Source organism: Bubalus bubalis, chromosome 5, assembly GCF_019923935.1.
Source record: "Bubalus bubalis isolate 160015118507 breed Murrah chromosome 5, NDDB_SH_1, whole genome shotgun sequence".
NCBI lineage: Eukaryota > Metazoa > Chordata > Mammalia > Artiodactyla > Bovidae > Bubalus > Bubalus bubalis.
The window spans coordinates 52,940,356-52,963,792 of record NC_059161.1 but is presented as its reverse complement, the minus strand read 5'-3'; the positions used below and the strand labels follow the sequence as shown (position 1 = coordinate 52,963,792).

General features: G+C 36.5%; 1 protein-coding gene across 1 annotated transcript in view; it reads left to right on the top strand.

The window, feature by feature from the left end:
• The window catches only part of DNAH14 (dynein axonemal heavy chain 14), a 403,042-nt gene that overhangs the window by 299,222 nt on the left and 80,383 nt on the right, over positions 1-23,437 (top strand). Inside the window, exons 63-71 of the mRNA XM_044943112.2 lie at positions 680-811; positions 1,175-1,270; positions 7,108-7,248; positions 10,950-11,165; positions 14,600-14,830; positions 15,072-15,193; positions 18,902-19,146; positions 21,905-22,326; positions 22,406-22,604. Of these exons, the coding sequence (XP_044799047.2) occupies positions 680-811; positions 1,175-1,270; positions 7,108-7,248; positions 10,950-11,165; positions 14,600-14,830; positions 15,072-15,193; positions 18,902-19,146; positions 21,905-22,326; positions 22,406-22,604 (1,804 nt within the window). The remainder of the gene's footprint in view (positions 1-679; positions 812-1,174; positions 1,271-7,107; positions 7,249-10,949; positions 11,166-14,599; positions 14,831-15,071; positions 15,194-18,901; positions 19,147-21,904; positions 22,327-22,405; positions 22,605-23,437) is intronic.

The following is a 23,437-nucleotide window of genomic DNA, read 5'->3' as shown; positions in this document are numbered from 1 at the left end:
ATTGTCCCGTTCTTCCAGGCAAGAAAGGAAATGCCTGGTTAGAAAGGATGGGACAAGGAGTATCAGTCTGAGAAAGATTTCCTTCTGATTATTTCTCCCCAAAGTATAGGAGAAATACTATATAGCTAACTCTAAACTAGGTTGTACCATTTAGATGAGGTGAATCCATAGACATGTGACACAGCTAAGCTATAGAACAACGTCCTCAGTGAGCCCCAGCATGTGCCAGGCCATACCACCATCACTGACCAGACAGACCTTTGTACAGGACTGTGCCCTGCTGAGTGCTTCTTATGGAACAGAAATTGAGGGTGGGTTTCCAGGTGACCACACATAAGGTACACAAGAAGACTTCAGACCTCCTTATGCACCACATTCCACAAAACTAGAGAAAGATAACTTGTTTTATTTTCATTTGAAAATGGAGTTCTTTAAAAAAAAAACAAAACACTATAATATAGCTACTCTAACAATAATAGCAACAGTAGAGGCTTTTCCCCTCTTCTTTAAAAAAGAATCTAGTGATACTAGAGCCAGTTTGTATCCAGGCATGTCTTACATTCTGTTTTTGAAGAATAGTTGAGTATTTTTATTGAAACAAAATTTATTTCTAGTGTAGATTGGGGAAAACTTCAGATCAATAATATTTCTCATGTAATACATGAACTGTTCTCTCTAGGCTTTCATAAAACTGAAGAAGATTTTAGTCTTACCTGATTTCAACCCAAACAAGATTGCTCTTGTTTCTGTTGCTTGTTGCTCTATGTGCCAGTGGGTTATAGCTTTGAATAACTACCATGAAACACAGAAGGTATGCTTTTCCCTCTTAAACACCTATAACAATTTGCAAGTGATACGTCATTGTCCCAGAAAAGAATTTAATGCTCAAATGAACTTCTTAATTCAAAGAATGCTTAATGAAAAACACTTTCACAACCGTATTATGTTAACTCTTAGACATCAAATTCTCCTGTCATGTTCTTGAATTTATGACAACTATGCTATTGTTTTATTTGTTTTAATGTTTCTCCATATTAAAGTAGTTATTTCCCTTTGTACACTAATTCTAAGAAAGCTTAAGAGTTGACATATGTAAGTGTCTTTTAATTATAAGTGGCATTTTTAACAGTGAACTTGAATTTAAGCACTTAAATTTTGTGACATTCTGTTTAAGCTGGTGGGCCCTAAACAAATCCAAGTGGCTGAAGCTCAAAATGTCCTAAAAATAGCACAACAAAGGTTGGATGAGAAACAAAGAGGTTTACAGCTGGTAAGAAATTTCTTTACTTGTTACACTCTCAAAGTCTTTATAAACTAGACAAAAACATCAGGAAAGAGTCATTATCTCAATGACTTTATCAGTTTAATGTAAAATAAAGATAATACAGGTAGTGAAAAGATTAATTGTGATTAATTAAATAATATAAATACTATAGGGCTTTCCAGGTGGTGGTGTTGTTTAGTCACTAAGCTGTGTCTGATTCTTTGCTACCCCATGGACTGCAACATGACAGCCTCCTGTCTTTCACTGTCTCCCAGAGTTTGCTCAAATTCATATCCACTGAGTTGTTGATGCTATCTAACCATCTCATTCTCTGCCACCTCCTTCTCCTTTTGCCTTCTATCTTCCCCAGAATCAGGGTCTTTTCCAGTGAGTCAGCTCTTCACATCAAGTAGGCAAAGTATTGGAGCTTCAGCTTCAGCATCAGTCCTTCCAATGAATATTCAAGGTTTATTTTCTTTAGGATGGACTGGTTTGATCTCCTTGCAGTCCAAGGGACTCTCAAGAGACTTCTCTAGCGCTACAATTCCAAAGCATCAATTCTTTGGCACTCAGCCTTCTTTATGGTCCAACTATCACATCTGTACATGACTTCTAGAAAAAACCATAGTATTGACTATACAGACCTTTGTCAGCAAAGTGAAATCTCTGCTTTTTAATAAGCTTTGTCAAGTAAAGTTTGTCATACTTACCTTCCAAAGAGCAAAGTGTCTTTTAATTTCATGGCTGCAGTCAATGTCCACAGTGATTTTGGAGCCCAAGAAAATAAAATCTGTCACTTTTTCCACTTTGTCCTCTTCTATTTGCCATGAAGTGATGGGACCGGTTGAACAATCTTAGTTTTTTGAATGTTGAGTTTTAAGCCAGCTTTTTCACTCTCCTCTTTCATCCTTGTCAAGAAGCTCTTTAGTTTCTCTTCACTTTCTTGCCATTAGAGTGTTATCATTAGCATATCTGAGGTTGTTGATACTTCTCCCAGCAATCTTAATTCCAGCTTGTGACTCATCCAGCCCAGCGTTTCACATTATGTGTTCTGAATATAAGTTAAATAAGCAGGGTGACAATATACAGCCTTGTAGTACTCCTTTCCCAATTTTGAACCAGTCAGTTGTTCTTTGTCTGGTTCTAACTGTTGCTTCTTGGCCTGCATACAAGTTTCTCAGGAGACAGATAAGGTGGTCTAATACTCCCATCTCTAAGAATTTTCCACCATTTGTTGTGATCCACACAATCAAAGGCTTTAGCATTGTCAGTGAAGCAGAAGTACATATTTTTCTGAAATTCCTTTGCTTTCTCCATGATCCAATGGATGTTGGCAATTTGATCTCTGGTTCCTCTGCCTTTTCTAGACCCAGGCTATACATCTGAAAGTTCTTGATTCATGCATTGTTGAGCCCTAGCTTAAAGGATTTTGAGCATAACCTTTTTAGCATGTGAAATGAGCACAGTTGTACAGTAGTTTGAACATTCTTTGGCATTGCCCTTCTTTGGGATTGGAATGAAAACTGACCTTTTTCAGTCCTGTGACCGCTGCTGAATTTTCCAAATTTGCTGGCACATTGAGTGAAGTGCTTTAACACTATCATCTTTTAGGATTTGAAATAGTTCAGCTGGAATTCCATCACCTCCACTAGCTTTGTTTGTAGTAATGCTTCCTAAAGCCCATTTGACCTCACACTCCAGGATGTCCAACTCTAGGTGAGTGACCACACCATCATGTTTATCTGGATCATTAAGACCTTTTTTGTATAGTTCTGTGTATTTTTGCCACCTCTTCTTAATCTCTTCTGCTTCTGTTAGGTACTTATCATTTCTGTCCTTTATCTTGCTCATCCATGCATGAAATATTCCCTTGATAGTTCTAATTTTTTTAATGAGATCTCTAGTTTTGCCCATTCTGTTGTTTTCCTCTCTTTGTTTTCGTTGTTCATTTAATAAGGCCTTCTTATCTCTCCTTGTTCCCCCAGGTGGTACAGTAGTAAAGAATCCACCTGCCAATGCAAGAGATGCTGGCTGGACCTTTGAGTTAGGAAGATCCCCTGGAGTAGGAAATGGCAACCCACTCCAGTATTCTTGCCTGGAAAATCCCATGGACAGCAGAGCCTGGTGGGCTACAGTCCATGGCATCACAAAGATTTGGACACGACTGAGCAACTGAGCACACACACACATAAATACTAACCTACAGGTCTTAGTGCCTGACACATAATAACACACTCAGTAATGTTAGCTAGTGTTATATCACTAATATATTAATTTACCATTTATCCCAGGACATCTTTATAACTTCAGTTTACTGAAGACTTAATATCAATCTATGTTTTTTTAAAAACTGTTTAGCCTGTTTCTATTAATTACTTTGTTGCTGTGTAAAATCATGGTTATTATTTTAATGGGCTTCCCAGGTGGCTCAGTGGTAAAGAATCTGCCCACCAGTGCAGGAGAGTTAAGAGACATGGGTCTGATCCCTGGGTGGGGAAGATCCCTGGAGAAGGAAACGGCAACACAGTTGAGTATTCTTGCCTGAAAAAATCCCATGGACAGAAGAGCCTGATGGGCTACCGTCCATGGGGTTGCAAAGAAGTCAGATACGACTTAGCGACTAAGCACAAGCGCATTCCTTGGATGTCTCAATTTTAAATAAGAGTATCACAATGAAAACTAAAACTAGAATTGAGATCATTAATCCCTCTCCCCTACATAGCTCACATACCTTTTGAGAATGGGTAAGGCAATATACTTCAGAGACAGCCACTGACATCTTTATTTGGACTATGTAAGTCTTTCCCTACATTTTGATGTAGTTACTAACATTTTAAAATCTGAAAATTTCATTTAAAATCTACGTTCTCTTGAAAATTCAGGAAATCTGACAGCCTAAGCTAGCATTCTTACATGGCTATCATAAACCCCTCAATTCACTTAAAGTATTTATATTACCTACCTGGTCCCATAGATATTCTTGCAAGCTTAAGAGATATAAAAAGTATTGGACATTTTTTAAGGAAATTAACAACAAATTTGAACTGAATTTATTTTATATTGCTATGTAGTTTTATTGTGCTTATTTTTGATGCTTGGTATTTTCAATTTGGATATTTACTCAATTTTCCTGATGTCCTTTTTTTTGTGTGTGTGTCTTAGTATTTTCACTCATCTATCCAACAAGTGTTTGTTTACAGTATTGCTCATTTGTTTTTATTATTATTGCATTGTATAAGATAAACTGCAAATTCTTTTCAGAATTTTATTCGCTAATACACCACATTCCCTTCCAGGTCTACAGGCTTCATAAGAAGTTTCTAATATTTTAACTCATTGAATGCAAACAAGTATATTTTAAATGTATATTTTTACATTTGTGTGCTCAGTTGCTTAGTTGTGTCTGACTCTTTGTGGCCCCATGGACTGTACACCACCAGGCTCCTCTGGCCATGGGATTCTCCAGGCAAGAATACTGGAGTGATTGCCACTTCCCACTCTGGGGGGATATTCCCAACCCAGGGATTGAACCTGAGTCTCCCGTCTCCTGCACTGGCAGATGGATTCTTTACCACTAGTACCACCTGGGAAGCCCCATTTCTACACTTAATATTTTATTTTATTTTTTTTTTATTTTATTTTTAAACTTTACATAATTGTATTAGTTTTGCCAAATATCAAAATGAATCCGCCACAGGTATACATGTGTTCCCCATCCTGAACCCTCCTCCCTCCTCCCTCCCCATACCATCCCTCTGGGCCGTCCCAGAGCACCAGCCCCAAGCATCCAGTATCGTGCATCGAACCTGGACTGGCAACTCGTTTCATACATGATTTTTTACATGTTTCAATGCCATTCTCCCAAATGATCCCACCCTCTCCCTCTCCCACAGAGTCCATAAGACTGTTCTATACATCAGTGTCTCTTTTGCTGTCTCGTACACGGGGTTATTGTTACCATCTTTCTAAATTCCATATATATGCGTTAGTATACTGTATTGGTGTTTTTCTTTCTGGCTTACTTCACTATTATACACTTAATATTTTAAAATTGAGTGTAATAGTTAACTCCATTAGTTTTAAACTCTTTGTTGAGATTTTCTACTTACTCAACCATGTACTGTCTCCCATTTTATAAACAGGTTTCTTTGTTCACCTGGGTCCTAGTATTAAAAAAAATTCTGAAAAATCTCTGAAACTTTGGGGAAAATAAATAATACCAGAACCTTAGTTTAATTATATTTCACTATATATTGAAATTTATATTTCACTAAATGTGTTACCTTGGAGGCGCACAGTGACTGTCTGTCATATAATAGAAATTTCATGTGTTTAGTTGAATTGATAAGCCCTACACTTTAATATTTAAATAACTCACTAGATCATAAGTAACAAAGAAAGAGTTTTCTGAGTAATCTAAACAGAAAGTATAAGCAAGAAAAGAAACCAACATAATATATGAAAGAGCAAACAACTGAATAATTATTATGGGTGTAATAGGACTAAGTAATAAATCATTAGAATAACCATGCCAAAAGTCACTAATGTGTATATTTTTGTGAAAATTAGGTATTTTCACAAGGATAACATCTTAGAAATCAGAGGAGAAATTACAGATCACTAACTGTATTCAGTAGGCACAATTTTGTATATACAATTACATGTACATATCATATTCAAGTCTTCATGCTAAACCCTGTCTTCAGAGATTTTGAGGACATGAGAAAAGAATAATAAGACTATAAGACCATAGCCCAGGAGATAATATCCGGCAATGTATAATTCCTTCAAAAAATGATTTTTGTAACCAGTATAGATCCGTGTGGACTTATCAAGCTAAGACTTTATGACAGCTGGAAGTTGATAAGAATTTTAAAGAATGCCTAGGATTTACATCCATTTAAGGGAGGAGTCCAGGCATAAGGGAAGAATACGAGACAAATCCCAGAGGCAAGAAAATTTAGGAAATGTTTAGAAAATATGGAATAAGCCAATCTGGCTGTACTGTAATATTGAAAAGGAGATGAAATTGGGAAGGAAGATTGGGATTAGGTTGTGGGTGTTTTTGTTGGCAGGGTCAAAACACTGGACTCTCTCCTTAGGCAATCTTTTCTATAAGAATTCACCAAATGTTTTTGAGCAAGGATTATCAAGATAAGTGGTAATTTAAGAAAACAGTTTCATCAACTAATCATGAAAATATGTTTTCTACTTAACAGCCTGTGCGTAGTCGCTCAGTCATGTCCAACTCTTTGTGACCCCATGGACTGTAGCCCTCTAGGCTCCTCTGTCCGTGGGATTCTCCAGGCAAGAATACTGGAGTGAGTTGCCATGCCCTCCTCCAAGGGATCTTCTCAACCCAGGGATCGAACCCAGGTCTCCTGCATTGCAGGCGGATTCTTTACCATCTTGGCCATCCAGGAAGCCCCTACTTACAGCCTAGGGATAATTTAATAGTTGCTTCATCGCACCAGTCCAACTTCAAAAACTCATTAGTTTCTAGTGATCAGAATATCTGGGATGAAAAATGTTCAATCGGTTCCTTAAAAGAAGGAAACTAGAATATGATACAAAGTTTTCTGTGAAAAATAAATCAGAAATGAATCTTCAGATACCAAAATTGTAAGAAAGCTTATCAAGGAAGATGGAAGTTTTTTTAAAAGTTCAGTATCAAGTAATCATTCATTTAATTATCGCAATGTACATTTTCATTGATAATATATCTATCTTTCCAGGATGTGAAATGAAATGGTTACACACCATATTTGCATAAATGACAGATAAACTCTTAAGGCAAAATGAGAGTAAGAATTTGTCTCAATACTGAATTAATTGTCTTTCAGGTTGAAGAACATCTTCAGTCTTTGCAAGAAGCCTACAAAGAGATTGTTGCTGAAAAAGAACTATTAGCCCATCGAAGAAAACTGGCCACCAAGCGCTTACAGTGTGCATCTATCTTACTAACTGCCTTGGAAGATGAGAAGGCAGGACTTTCTTTGGTTTTATATCTCCTTCATTAATTTCTACTAGACTTCACAAACCCCAGATGCTGCTTTCACCGAAGGCCATATCATACTGCTTAAAACTATTTTACTATCAGTTTCCCTTTTAAGATCAGTAGACAGTTCCATAAAGGCAGGTGGCATGGGAGTAAAGCATACCAGGTGGCACAGGAGTAAAGAATTCACCTGCAAGCACAGGGGACACAAGAGACCCAGGTTCAATCCCTGGGTTGGGAAGATCCCCTGGAGAAGGAAATGGCAACACACTCCAGTGTTCTTGTCTGAAAAAATCCCATTGACAGAGGAACCTAGCAGACTACAGTCTACAGGGTCACAAAGTCGGACACAACTGAGCACATACACAGGCAATTCTACTGAGATAAAAATAAAAGAATCTTGATTAAATAGTCTTCAAACAGGGGTAACAGAGTAAAATGATCAAAAAGTTGTTTCTAAAACATCAGCACGCTTTGTCTGATGAGGCCCAAAATAATAAATCTGCCTATGAGTATGGCATGAGTTTTCCTTTCTAGCAGAGAAATAACCCCAGCTTAATGTAGAAACATGGGTAGGGCTGAAATGAAGGGTATGTCTTTAGACCGGAAAAGAACATTTTTTTGTTTTGTTTTGTCAGTCTTCTGACCTCTTTTATCTCATCTTTTTATTTCTCTTCTAATTCATCTGCTTTCTCTATACTTGAATCCTTAGTCAGCTGACTAGAGTCTTGGTTTAAGTCATTACGCAGCTATCTCAAAGAATCTTACAAAATTCTCAAGATAATTTTAATTTAGTTTGTTTAGATAAATATATATCACAGAAGACTGCTACGTGGCAGGGAGAAAGAGGTTATGAAATGAGACCAACCAGAGAGAGATCACAGAGGAAGATTACTGATATCCTTGTGAATCAAGAATATGTTGAGAGGAAGTAGAACAGCTTATCTCAGACCTTAAGTTTCCAGATGATGTGGTTCTTGCTCAACATGCTTTTATTCTTGATCAGTCAAGCGCATACACAGTTGTAGAAGGAGGGTATATAGCCAAAGAATATGGGTTCAGATCCTAGCTGCATTCTTCAGAAGCTTTGTGAACTTGCTTAAGTTTTCTAAGCTTTAATGTCTTGATCTTAAAATAAAGTCAATGGGCTTTTACTGAACAGAATATTGAAAGCCTCTCATGAGATTTTTTTTTTAAATGTCAGTCAGATAAGTAAATATTCAAAAGTGCTGGTCATTATTACCATCATTGAACACCATTAATAATACATTATCAGTTCAGTTAAGTCACTCAGTCGTATCCAACTCTTTGTGACCCCATGAACCACAGCACACCAAGCCTCCCTGTCCATCACCAACTCCCGGAGTTTACCCAAACTCATGTCCATTGAGTCGGTGATGCCATCCAACCTTCTCATCCCCTGTCATCCCCTTCTCCTCCTGCCCTCAATTTTTCCCAGCATCAGGGTCTTTTCAAATGAGTTAGCTCTTCTCATCAGGTGGCCAAAGTATTGGAGTTTCAGCTTTAGCATCATACCTTCCAATGAATATTCAGGACTGATTTCCTTTATGATGGATTGGTTGGATCTCCTTGCAGTCCAAGGGACTCGCAAGAGTCTTCTCCAATACCACAGTTCAAAAACGTCAATTCTTTGGCACTCAGTTTTCTTTATAGTCCAACCCTTGCATCCATACATGACTACTGGAAAAACCATAGCCTTGACTAGATGGACCTTTGTTGGCAAAGTAATATCTCTGCTTTTTAATATGTTGTCTAGGTTGCTCATAACTTTTCTCCCAAGAAGTAAGTGTCTTTTAATTTCATGGCTGCAGTCACCATCTGCAGAGATTTTGGAGCCCCAAAAAAATAGTCAGCCACTGTTTCCACTGTTTCTCCATCTATTTGCCATGAAGTGATGGAACCAGATGCCATGATATTTGTTTTCTGAATGTTGAACTTTAAGCCAACTTTTTCACTCTCCTCTTTCACTTTCATCAAGAGGCTCTTTAGTTCTTCACTTTCTGCCATGAGGGTGGTGTCATCTGCATATCCGAAGTTATTGATATTTTTCCCGGCAATCTTGATTCCAGTTTGTGCTTCATTCAGCCCAGCATTTCTCATGATGTACTCTGCATATAAGTTAAATAAGCAGGATGACAATATACAGCCTTGACGTACTCCTTTCCCTATTTGGAACCAGTCTGTTGTTCCATGTCCAGTTCTAACTGTTGCTTCCTAATCCGCATACAGATTTCTTAAAAGGCAGGTCAGGTGGTCTGGTATTCCCATCTCTTTCAGAATTTTCTGCAGTTTATTGCAATCCACACAGTCAAAGGCCTTGATGTAGTCAATAAAGCAGAAGTACATGTTTTCCTGAACTCCCTTGCTTTTTCGGTGATCCAGCAGATGTTGGCAATTTAATCTCTGGTTCCTCTGCCTTTTCTAAAACCAGCTTGAACATCTGGAATTTCACGGTTCACATATTGCTGAAGCCTGGCTTGGAGAATTTTGAGTATTACTTTACTAGTGTGTGAGATGAGTGCAATTGTGCGGTAGTCTGAGCATTCTTTGGCATTGCCTCTCTTTGGGATTGGAATGAAAACTGACCTTTTCCAGTCCTGTGGCCATTGCTGAGTTTGCCAAATTTGCTGGCATATTGAGTGTAGCACTTTCACAGCATTGTCTTTTAGGATTTGAAATAGCTCAACTGGAATTCCATCACCTCCACTAGCTTTGTTTGTAGTGATGCTTCCTAAGACTCGTTTGACGTCACATTTCAGGATGTCTGACTCTAGGTGAGTGATCACACCATCGTGATTATCTGGGTCGTAAACATCTTTTTTGTACACTCCTTCTGTGTATTCTTGCCATCTCTTCCTCTTCTTAATATCTTCTGTTTCTGTTAGGTCCATACCATTTCTGTCCTTTATTGTGCCCATCTTTGTATGAAATGTTCCCTTGGTATCTCTGATTTTCTTGAGGAGATCTCTAGTCTTTCCCATTCTGTTGTTTTCCTCTATTTTTTTGCAGTGAAAAGTGCAAAGGCTTTATACAAAGGCTTTCTTATCTGTCCTCGCTATTCTTTGGAACTCTGCATTCAAATTGGTATATCTTTCCTTGTCTCCTTTGTTTTTTGCTTCTTTCTTTTCACAGCTATTTGTAAGGCCTCCTCAGACAGCCATTTTGCTTTTTTGCATTTCTTTTTCTTGGGGATGGTCTTGCTCCCTGTCTCCTGTACAATGTTATAAATAATATATTATAATGAATCATTATTTTTAAAATTATCCTACTTTATCACACAAAGTATTTGAAATGGCTATCAGTCTTAGCAAATTTGAGAGTCACAAATCCAAGAATAGGACTCATGTTCTCCTCAAAAAGCAGTTTGTTTTTTCATATGATTCATTGTTAATTTTTGGAGAAGAAAATGGTAATCCATTCCAGTATACTTGCCTGGAAAATCCAGTGTACAGAGGAGCCTGGCGGGCTATAGTCCATGGGTCTCAAAGAGTCAGATACAGCTTAGTTGGCTGGACAACAACAAACTATTAATTTTAATGCAACTATGGCATAAGAATAGATAGTAACAGCAATGATAGATCCAACCTGGAGACTATTACTATCTAAAATGTCTTACAATAGAATATTTTATATTAAATATCAATAACTTTTTACTTGAACGTTTAGACTCGATGGCAAGAAACAATTGATCAAATAAACAACAAGTTGGAAGGAATTTGGGGTGACATACTTATTTCAGCAGCATGCATTGTCTACAGTGGAGTGTTAACAGCAGAATTTCGCCAATTGATTGTGGAAAAGTGGCAGAATCTTTGTACTGAAAACAACATTTCTTTGTCTTCTAACTTTTCTTTAATTGAAGTCATGGCACAAAAACATGAGGTAGTAACATATTTCTATTATCCCGTTAAGTGATTGTTGTTGGTTTGGATTGCGTGTGTGCGTGTGTGCGTGTGTGTGTGTGTGTGCATGTTCACACATACTTTGGGGCTTGAATCCATTCCTGAGATTATTTTATAAGTAAAAATAAAGAAGTCTGCTTTGTATTTTTTTAATTATACCTCATATACCTCAGTTAAGTCACCTTAAGTTTCTTATCCTCTGGGAAACAGTCAAAAATATCCCTTTTCCATTGTAATTGTACTATCTTATAAATATTGCCATTTCCTCTCCCAGAAACCCATCTAATTAATAAAATTCTTGTTCTTGTCAAACCATAGTTAGTAGTCTCAGAAATATCCAAAATTATAGACCTTACATTTATCAATTTATCAATAAGTATTTATTGTGTTATCTATGTAAGTTCTGTGCTGATGTTGCAAAGGCAAAAAAGAAAACACCTGTTTTTTCATTCATAGAGAATAATTTTGGATTGGTTCTCCCACTAATAACTTAAATTGACCATCAAAAATACAACCCTCAGAAGCGAATACTGGCTTTTCATTTTCACAATGCTAATAATGAATTCAAACCAAAATATATAAGTAATTGGGATTTCCCAGGTGGCGCTAGTGGTAAAGAATCCACGTGACGATACAGGAGACACAAGAGATGTGGGTTCGATCCCTGGGTTGGGAAGATCTCCTGGAGTAGAAAGCGGCAACCCACTCCAGTATTCTTGCCTAGAAAATTCCATGGACAGAAAAGCCTCATGGGCTACAGTCCATTGGGTCACAAAAGGCTGAACACAACTGAGCAACTGAACACACATATCACGTATCAGTAATTACAGTATAGGTAAATGAACTAAATGGTACAGTTAAAAGTCTAAGATTGTAAAACTACATAAAAGTATAAACCAAAGCACAAAACAGAAGCTACATGTTTTTTAGAAAAGACACAGTTAAAACATAAAGAAGATTGGCAATAAAAATGTAGGAAGAAATTTGCCATTTATTACCAAAAATAAAAGGCAATAGACTTTAAGGCAAAAAAATGATTGCTAGAATTAAATAAGCTTATGTTAAAATTAGAATTGGTTTAATTCTTCTTCAAGATTATGTTAACAATTCTAAATCTGTTTGTATCAAATAGATACAAAAAAAAATAGACCTCAAAAAATATAAAGTAAGCATTAAAAGAACTATAGATAAAAATGGACAAATCTACAATCACAGTGAAAATTTAACACATTTCTCTCTATAACTGACAGAAAAAGAACACACAAACCATTAAGAATAGAAAAGATTTGAACAATGTAATCAACAAATAGACTTATTAATCGGTTAATAAGACACTGCAGCCTACACTTACAGCATCACATTCAAGCCAATATAGAACATTCACATTCAATGTTCAATATAGAACATTACCAAAACTGACCATGTAATGCACTATAAACAAACTTGCAACAAATATCAAAGAATTGAATCATGTAGACTATACTATCTGACAAAAAAGCAGTTGAGCTAGAAGTATATAATTAAAAGCTTCTCTTAAAATCCTCATATTTCTAGAAGTTGGGAAATGTATTCCCAAACTAACCACAGGTCAAAGAAGAAATCAGAATTGAATAAATGAATTATTGGCAAAAGATTTTCTTTTGAGACTGGGAACATAACAAACGTATATCTACTATTTCTGCTTGTATTTACTACTGTACTGGAGATTCTAAATAGTACAGTAAGGCAAGAAAAAAATGAAAAAATATTAGAATGGGGAAAGAAGAGAGACAAAAAATATATAATGTTGCAGATTATATGTATCTCAAAATCCAAGAGAATATGTAGATATATCATGAGCATTGATAAACATTTTGCAAACTTTCCAGAATTAAAGTCAGTATACAAAAAAGCCAATTGCATTTCTATATACCAGCAACAAACAGGGTGCATGATGTTTTTAGATACAATTTATCACAGCATCATACTGAATCTATCAAAAAGTTGTGTTAAATTATAGAAATAAAACTATAAAATATTATTGACATAAATTTTAGGCAACCTATATAAATTAAGAGTTATACCATGTTCATGAATTGGAAGACTCAATATTTTGAAATTGCCGGTTCTTTCCAAACTTATCTAAAGATACAGTGTAATCCCAGTCAACTTTCCAACAGGAAGGGATGTGTGTGTGTGTGTGTGTGTGTGTCAGATGACAAGCTGATTCTAAAAGTTATAAGAAAAGGCAAAGAGCCAAAATGTCCAACACAATGTTGATAAAGAACTAGGTGGGAAAATGTGCAATATCAAGATTTACTTTAAAGCTACAGTAATTAAACTGGTATTATTTATCCTTGTGTGTAACAATGTAAGGATAAATAGCTATACCAATGAAGTAGAACTGAGAGCCCAGAAACAGATCCCTAAATAGGTAGAACTTTGATTTATTTCAAAGGTGACACTGTAGTGCAATGAGGAATGGGTAGGCTTTTCAGTAAACAGTGGTGGATAATTGAATATTCATTTTAAAAATTGACATTATTTTACACTACACACAAAAATGTCATTGAAGTTAAATTGTAGATCTAAATGTGAAAGGCAAATTAGTAAGGTGTAATTTAGGAGAATGTATTCATGACCCTAGGTAAAGTAAAGATATCCTAAGCAGAACGAAACACAGAAGAAAAAGTTGACCAATTGAATTACATTAAAATACAGACCTTCTGTTCATCAAAAGACACAACTGAGAACATAAAAAGGAAAGTCAAAGTACAGAAAAGGATATCTGTAATACATATGTTCAACAAAGAGCCCTATTCAGAGTAGAAAAGAGAGCCACTATAAAGCACTAAGCAAAAGATACACAGCCCAGTAAATAAATAGGCAGGAGTCTTGAACAGGCAGCTCACAAAACAGACTATCCAAATAGCCATAAACATAGGAAAGGTTCTTAACCTCATTATTAATTAGGGACTGAAAAGTAAATCTAAAATGAGATGTCTGTTGTGATGAACATTCATCCCTACTGATAAACAAAGGAATGTAATGTCCTGAATAATTAGTCACCTTACCAAAAATTTCATATCCCAGTTGTTTAAATTGTTCATTTCTTTAGTCCATTTAAGGGCTTCCCTCATGGCTCAGCTGGTAAAGAATCTGCCCACGATTCAGGAGACCTGGGTTCAATCCCTGGGTTGGGAAGATCCCCTGGAGAAGGGGAAAGCTACCTATTCCAGTATTCTGGCCTGGAGAATTCCGTGGACTGTATAGCCCCTGGGGTTGCAAAGAGTTGGGCACGACTGAAAGACTTTTAAAGATTATTTGCCCTTTTAAAGATTATTTGATAATCTGTAGGATTCTTTAGTATCCTGTACGATATTAAAAGATGTGAAGAAGTTTATGAAACAACAAAAACTAATGATTTCTTTCCAGATCCGCCAATGGCATCATCAGGGACTTCCTCTTGGACAGTATTCAACAGAGAATGCCATCTTGATCAAGAATGGCCTGCAGTGGCCACTGCTGATTGACCCACATAAGCAAGCACACAACTGGATCCGTCAGATGGAAGGACCTAGGCTGCAGGAGCTCTCCACTGAGGATAGCAATTACATCCAAACAATTGAGAATGCCATGAAAACAGGAGGGAGTGTTCTCTTGCAGGTATTTAGACAAAATGACCTAATTCCAGATAGCTAACACACAGATTGTAAGTGATAGGTAACTTTGTCAAAGGAAAAAATGATAAATAAATAAGTGCATAAATAAATGCAATATATTTCAATTCTCTTATGGTTTTCACTGGTATCTAGACATTAAAGATTTACATGTTTTAAATGCTGTGCCTTTTCAGCTGATTTATTTGTTGTAAAATGAATTTTTTCTTTATTTTATTTATTTTCAGAATCTTCCTGAAAGATTACCTCCAAGTTTAAAGGAAATTTTGAAGAAGGATATCTACCAGAGAAGAGGACAATACTTCATAAAGATTAATGATTCTGAGATTGAATACAATTCCAAATTTAGGTAATGTCTTTCATAGCTGAATTGACTCAAATATTTATACTTTTAAAGATAGATAATATTGTAGGTCCCATATTTCAGCCCTGATAAGGTTCTCCTGGTGAAAAAAGTCAGATTGCATTTTGAACATTCTTTTTGTTTTTGTGTTGCCAGTAGCACATAATAGTAAACAGAATGGAGAACAGATTTTTATGTAGAGTCATTCCAAACCAATATTTTCAAACTGTGCCTGATGGAAGCTATGGATTCTATGAAGAGTCTTCAGAAGCAGTGCAAGAAGGGCAGCAATCAGGAAGCCCAGACCCACTTGAACCCATGGATCTCAATTTGATCTGTTTGCACAGTATTTTATTTGGCCAGGAAAAGCTTCTGCTTCTTTAAAAAACAAAATCCACTTCTGCTACCTAGAGCAAAAAGATACTTTGCCTAGACAGATAGAAACATTGTGTCCATGTTCCAGGCACTTATGGGCCTCCAGGAAACCAATTCATCAACATATTTCACAAAGCACTATTATACAGCCAAATTTAATTACAACAAAAATACAGTCCCCAAGGGAATAAGACGTTGTGTTTTCAGTTATGTGCATTCTCTCCTTCAACTCATAATCAAAAGATTATAGTAAGCAAGTAATCAGTAATGAGAATTAGAAGGTGATTTTAATGGTCCTAGCCTGGTGCATTTAACTTCTTTACAGGGACTCTGACAGACTTGACTCCTTACCAAGTTGTCCTGACTCTTAAACTTGTTGGTCAGTGAATCCTCTAACTTGGGCAGAGCTACCAAATTCTTACTCCTCAACTAATTCTTACTCCTTAGAATTCTTAGTAACACATTTTCCAAAGTATGTTTCTCAAAGCATCATTTCCAGGGATTTAGTTGGGGTGGGAGTGGGGGGTCACTCAAAAAAGGAATTCTGCATTTTTTTTAAAGACCTGGGTTAAACTAAGTTAAACAAGATTCTTTCCTACAAGGGCTTAAAATCTCTTTATTTGTTGAACAAATCCTCTTCAGAAAATAGTGTTCTACAGAATGCACTTTGGAAAGCACTGTGTTAACACCTTCCTTCTCACTGAATACAGCCTGATTGATTAAACAGCTTACAAAGACTACTGAAGTAACATCGCCCTGAACTGATAGCCTCGTCCCCATGTTTGAATTGCATGTTTGAAGAGGTGGTGGAGGGACTATTTTAGAAGGCAGATGATGACAGATTCCCTCTCTGTCACTTGTTAGCCATGTGATATTGGCAACTTATTTAACCTCTGTAAGCCTCAATTTCACCCTTTATAAAAGGTTGTTTCGTTGCTAAATCATGTCTGACTCTTTTGCAACGCTGTGGACTGTAACCTGGCATGTTCCTCTGTCCACGGGTTTTCCCAGGCAAGAATACTAGAGTGAGTTGTCATTTCCTTTTCCGTGAGATCTTCCCAACCCAGGGATCAAACCTGTGTCTCCTGCATTAGCCGACGATTCTTTACCACTAGGCCACCAGGGAAGTCTGGTGCAGCCCAAAATACTGGGTTGCTATGAAAACTAAAAATGATCCAGAATCTGAGCACTCTTGAATGCTTCCACTGGTTCCACATAGCTCCAAGCCACCATTACTATCTCTCACATTTTAACCAGTCTCCAGAGGAACCAGAGATCAAATTGCCAACATCCACTGGATCATGGAAAAAGCAAGAGAGTTCCAGAAAAATATCTATTTCTGCCTTATTGACTATGCCAAAGCCTTTGACTGTATGGATCACAATAAACTGTGGAAAATTCTGAAAGAGATGGGAATACCAGACCACCTGACCTGCCTCCTGAGAAATCTGTTATGCAGGTCAGGAAGCAACAGTTAGAACTGGACATGGAACAACAGACTGGTTCCAAATAGGAAAAGGAGTACGTCAAGGCTGTATATTGTCACCCTGCTTATTTAACTTATATGCAAATTACATCATGAGAAATGCTGGGCTGCAAGAAGCGCAAGCTGGAGTCAAGATTGCCAAGAGAAATATCAATAACCTCAGATATGCAGATGACACCACCCTTATGGCAGAAAGTGAAGAGGAACTCAAAAGCCTCTTGATGAAGGTGAAAGAGGAGAGTGAAAAAGTTGGCTTAAAGCTCAACATTCAGAAAACTAAGATCATGGCATCTGGTCCCATCATTTCATGGGAAATAGATGGGGAAACAGTGAAAACAGTGTCAGACTTTATTTTGGGGGGCTCCAAAATCACTGCAGATGGTGATTGCAGCCATGGAATTAAGACGCTTACTCCTTGGAAGGAAAGTTATGACCAACCTAGATAGCATATTCAAAAGCAGAGACATTACTTTGCCAACAAAGGTCCATCTAGTCAAGGCTATGGTTTTTCCAATGGTCATGTATGGATGTGAGAGTTGGACTGTGAAGAAAGCTGAGTGCCGAAGAATGGATGCTTTTGAACTGTGGTGTTGGAGAAGACTCTTGAGAGTCCCTTGGACTGCAAGGAGATCCAACCAGTCCATCCTAAAGGAGATCCGTCCTGGGTGTTCTTTGGAAGGAATGATGCTAAAGCTGAAATTCCAGTACTTTGGCCACCTCATGTGAAGAGTTGACTCATTGGAAAAGACTCTGATGCTGGGAGGGATTGGGGGCAGGAGGAGAAGGGGACGACAGAGGATGAGATGGCTGGATGGCATCACCGACTCAATGGACGTGAGTTTGAGTGAACTCCGGGAGTTGGTGATGGACAGGGAGGCCTGGCGTGCTGCAATTCATGGGGTCGCAAAGAGTCGGACATGACTGAGCGACTGAACTGAACTGAACTGAACTAGCTTCTTTCTTGTCCCCTGTCTTCCCTCTGTACAGGCTACTCTCAAGACAGCAACTAGAGTGGTCCTCTTATAAAACATCATGTCTCTCCTCTTCTCAAATTCCTCCATTGGCTTCTTGCTCACTCAGGGTGAAAACCATAGTCTTTACAATGATCTAGTAGCAAATCAAAACTTCCATTATGTAGCATTTTTTCCTCTTCCTTATGCTTAGACCAAATATGTATATAATTTATGGTTGTATTTTTATGTATTTTTTCCTAAAAATTAGTTTTATTGAGATGAAATTTACATACAATAAAATTCACTCATTTAAAATACAAACTTGATAGGTTTTGACAAATATAGACAGTCCTATAATCATGACTCCAAAGAAGATGTAAAACATTCCATCACCCACAAAAGTCACTCAGGCCCATTTGTAGTCTTTCCCCTATCCCAACCTCCAGGCCCAGGTGACCACTGATTTTCTGTCACAGTGATTTTAGAAATAGAAATTCTTCTTTCACTCAGCATGATGCGTATGAGATTTATCACTGCGTTGGTATATGTCAGCAGTCTGTTTCATCTTATTGATGAGTAACATTTCATTGTAGGAAACGGAATTGGTTTTTGTGATTTTTTTTTTTAATTTTTGTTTCCAGATAGTTTTATTAAAATTTTACATATTTATGTAAGCTGTTATTTTCTTTTTTTTAATTATTTTTTTATTTTACTATTTTTAAAGTTCTAGATAGTACTTAGTATAAACTGAGAGCCTACTTTGTGCACAAGGCTGAATAAAACTAAAAATTAATCTTGTTTAGTTCCAGAAGAAATTTTTTTTGTTATTAAATAAATACGTTTCATTTTTTTCCTCTGCATATCCTTTGAATAATAACTGGTGCCTTTCTCACATTTTAGGTTATATGTATCTACAGAAATAGACAACCCCTATTTTCCTCCATTCGTTTATAGCTTTGTTACTATGATAAACTTCACAGTAACATTCCAAGGTTTTCAAGATCAACTCTTATCTATTGTATTAAGTCATGAAGTTCCCCATTTAGAAAATCAACGTTTCCAACTCTTAGAGAGTATTTCCCTTGATGCTAAGACTCTTGAAGAACTGGAGCAAAAAACATTAAATTTACTAGAGAATGCACAAGGTAAGTTAAGATCTTTAGTGATATTAGTAGATCCTTGCATACCTTTGTAAAGGACAGAATAAAAGCTAAAAGGACTATTCTGAATTGTTACCAAATATGTGCGTGCTAAGTCGCTTCAATCCTGTCTGACTCTTTGTGACCCTATGGGACTATAGCCTGCCAGGCTTCTCTGTCCATGGGATTCTCCAGGCAAGAATACTGGAGTGGGTTACCATGCTCACCTCCAGGGGATCTTCCTGACCCAGGGATCGAACTCATGTCTCTTACATCTCCTGCATTAATTAGCAAATGGGTTCTTTGCCACTAGCGCCACCTCGGAGGTTCCGTAGGAAATTCCAAAGATTTTAGAAGCTCTGTGCCAAAAATGAGAATGAAGACCAAAGATATAGTTCATATTATAAATCACTAAATAAAGTATATGAAACTATGAAACTTTAAATGCACATTTATGCCTGGAAAGATCTGACTTTGTTCCTTTTCTATTTTAATTACACCTAAAAGCTTTTTCTTAGTAACCCATGACTAAGCTGTTCTATTAATCACAAGACTAGTTACATAGACAAGGTTTCCATATCTGTTTCTCATGCAAGATTGGAATCATAGTTGTTAACTTCTTGGGGAGCAAAACCAAAACATCTAGGTATTATGTAAAATACATAGAAAGTGACACAATTGATCTAATGAGATTCAGGAACACAGCCTCTCCTATTTTCTGACAAATGTGATATTTTGCTATAATCTCTTCCTAAATTGGACAAACAATAGTTTTAACAAGACAAAGGAAAACTTCTTTATGATAACACACATTAGTGTACTATATTCTGTTATTATGCCTTTAGCATTTATTCCCTATCAATTGTTTCTCTTTTTAGAATCTGAGATATTTTTAAAAGGCTACATACAACTTTTTACAGATAGTACACTTAATAAAAATTGTTCTTGGAAAAAGCTCAATAAAATACCCCTTGATTTTGAACATATTTTTTTCCTCCTTTCCAAGTTTTAGTAAAAATAGATTATCCTTACCATCCTTTTGTAAATATTTTATATTTGGTGTGACTCCTCACCCCCTGTGGGGAAAGGTGAGTCAAGGGTAGTGACTATAAGAAGCAGCCCATAGTTTAGATCCAGATGTAACTTAGACTGCTTCACCTGCATCAATAAGAATATGGTCTCCAGATCTTCAAATGTAATAATCCTATGATTCCTTTCAATGGCCATGTCAAGCTGTGTTTAGTTCTGGATGCCACGTTTCAAGAGGGCTTTTCTCAAATTGTGTCCAGAGGTGAGCATCAAGGGGTCTAGAAATTGTATCACTGAAAATATTTCTCATTTTGACACTAATTTCTCAATTACATGCTTTCTTTACTGCAATCACCCTCTGTGATTTTTTCAATCTGACTTTATTGAGGCCTTCAATGGCTAAGTCAAAGATCTCTCTTGGAAGATGTCACATTGCACTTGAAAATATGGGGGTTATTTTCCAATATCTTTTGATATTGATTTCTAACATAATTCCACAGTGATAAAAGATCAGACTGTATGATTTCAATACCTTTGGACCATGAATTTTTTCTTTTTGAATGACTTCATTTGAAGATGACTTCAAATGAAATTTCAAAGCGAATCAAAGCAACGAGAAAAGCAGAAAGTGAGATTGAAGAAACACGCAAATTGTATCTCCCCATTGGTACACGGGGTGCCCTGCTGTACTTTCTAGTGTCTAAGTCTACTTCTTTGTATAGTCATTCTATTAATTTTTGAGAGTTTGATATTGAAACTCCAACTAAAAATCTTATCTACTTAAAAAAAACTGTAAGATAGATAACCAACAAACACCTACTGCATAGCCCAGAGAACTCTGCTAAATATTCTTTAATAACCTAAATGGGAAAAGAATTTGAAAAAGAATAGGTACCTGTGTATATACACCTTTCTTAGTTGTACACCTGAAACTAACATTGTTAATCAACTATATTCCAATATAAAGTAAAAAAAATTTTTTAATTAAAAAAAACACTTGAGGGAATTCCCTGGTGGTCCAGTGGTTAGGACTTCATTCTTTCACTGCCAAGGGCATGGGTTCAACCTCTGGTTGGGGAAATAAATTCTTGCAAGTCATGTGTCTTAGCCAAGACAAAAAAAAAAGAGCACTTGAAAAATGGGAATAGCTCTACTATAAAACAGTAGGATTTAAAATGGGAATATGAAAGTTGTCTTACACATTTGAAAGGGATAGAACTATTATGTGTGTTTCTAAAGCAGTGTTTTTTAAAAGGTGAGCAGCAACCCATTAGTGGAATGAAAAATCACTTTTATTGTTCATTATCAACCTTGTTTAATAAAATAGAACACAATGGAAAATACCAGAGTACATCACGTAAAATAATGGTGCTGTTGTTATTTTCTGAAAATTTTATTTTCATTTTCTGTGTGTATAGAAGATCAAGTGGAAATGCATTTCTTATGATGAAATGGCTATTTATTATGTGCCTATAACAAAAATAAAATCCTCAAACATTAAAGTAGTATAAAGAAGAGACTAAAGGATGGGAAGGGGGAGGCATATGTACTATTAATCAAATTTTTTAGAAACATGGCCTATCTTCATTTAAGACAGGTCCATGTCCAAAATAAAACCTACAAAAGGCCAATAGTAAAACTCTTAGATAAAGAGTAGAGAATGAGGAAATTGCCATGAGGAAATAATTATTTAATATTCCAGTGGTTTTTATTTAAACTCATTTTTTGTCTTTAGGATTTGTATTAGATGATGAGGAAATTGTAGACATCTTAAGAAAATCCAAGATGACTTCAAATGAAATTTCAAAGCGAATCAAAGCAACGAGAAAAGCAGAAAGTGAGATTGAAGAAACACGCAAATTGTATCTCCCCATTGCTACACGGGGTGCCCTGCTGTACTTTCTAGTGTCTAACCTTGCACAGATTGATTACATGTACCAGTTCTCCCTGGACTGGTTTCGTCAAATTTTTGTTTCATCAGTAGTTTCCAAAAGCAAAGAACAGGAAGAACACAGTCTGAAAAGGGAGAGAATGTTTCTGAAAAAAGGTCATGAAATCACAAATCTCTCAAAAGAGCCTAAACTGGAAAGTGAAAAAAGAACCTTAGATAGACATCTTAAAAATTCAATAGATACATTGACAAGAATCATTTTTAAGGTGAGACATTCTCAAAGGTGAATTTTGCACATTTATTTGACCCAGCTAGGTTAGCCTAACAGTTATGCTTTCTTTATAGGTGGTCTCTTCAGCTCTGTTTAATCGACATAAACTTTGCTTCTCCTTTGGGCTTTGCACTACAATCATGCAAAATAATGCTAATGGAAATTTAATGCAGGATGACATTGGATCCCTACCAGAGGAAGAATGGAACATCTTCTTAAATTCTAGCATGCTAGTAAATATTAAAGGTGTAATGCCCCAGCCTAAACTCAACAGTAAGTAAAAATAATTGCTCTAGATGTACTAAAAACCCATTAAACACGTTTCCTGAAAAGTACTAAAAGATCTCTAAGGTGCTCCAAGTTAGTGCTTCTACACTGATTAAACTAAAAGCAATTTGAAGTCAAGTACAATATCTAATTCATCACTGTATCCTCTACACTGTTAAGCATATTAGGTGAAAGTGAAAGTGTTAGTCACTTAGTCGTGTCCAACTCTGCGACATGTGGACTGTAGCCTTCTAGGTTCCTCTGTCCCTGGGATTTCCCAGACAAGAATAGTGGAGTAGGTAGGCATTCCCTTCTCCAGGGTATCTTCCCCACCCAGGGATCAAACTAAGGTCTCCTGCATTAAAGGTTATTCTTTACTATCTGAGTCACCAGGGAAGCCTATAACTGATACTCGGTAATTTTTGAATGAATAAATAAGTGACAATTGCTAGGTTATTATAATTCTAATCTATAAAGCAGAATACCTAATGCTTGTCAATAGGGACACACACACACACATCCTTTGATGAAATACCATCAGAAGGTGAATTTCACCCTCCTAACTATAGTTGCCCTCAGTTTCTTATGAAAATTCCCTGAAAATTTGAACCACAAAAATCATGCTTATCCAAAAGATTAGGCAAAATACTTAAGTATTGGATCTTTGCAGATGCTCCAGTGTTGTATATTTTAATATGTTTATTTTTAAAATTATGGTAAAAATATACATAACATAGAATTTGCCATCTTAGCCATTTTTTAAGTGTACGGTTCAGTAGCATTAATACATTCATATTATTGTGCTGTGTTGTAATTTTAAGTTGTTGTTTAGTTGCTAG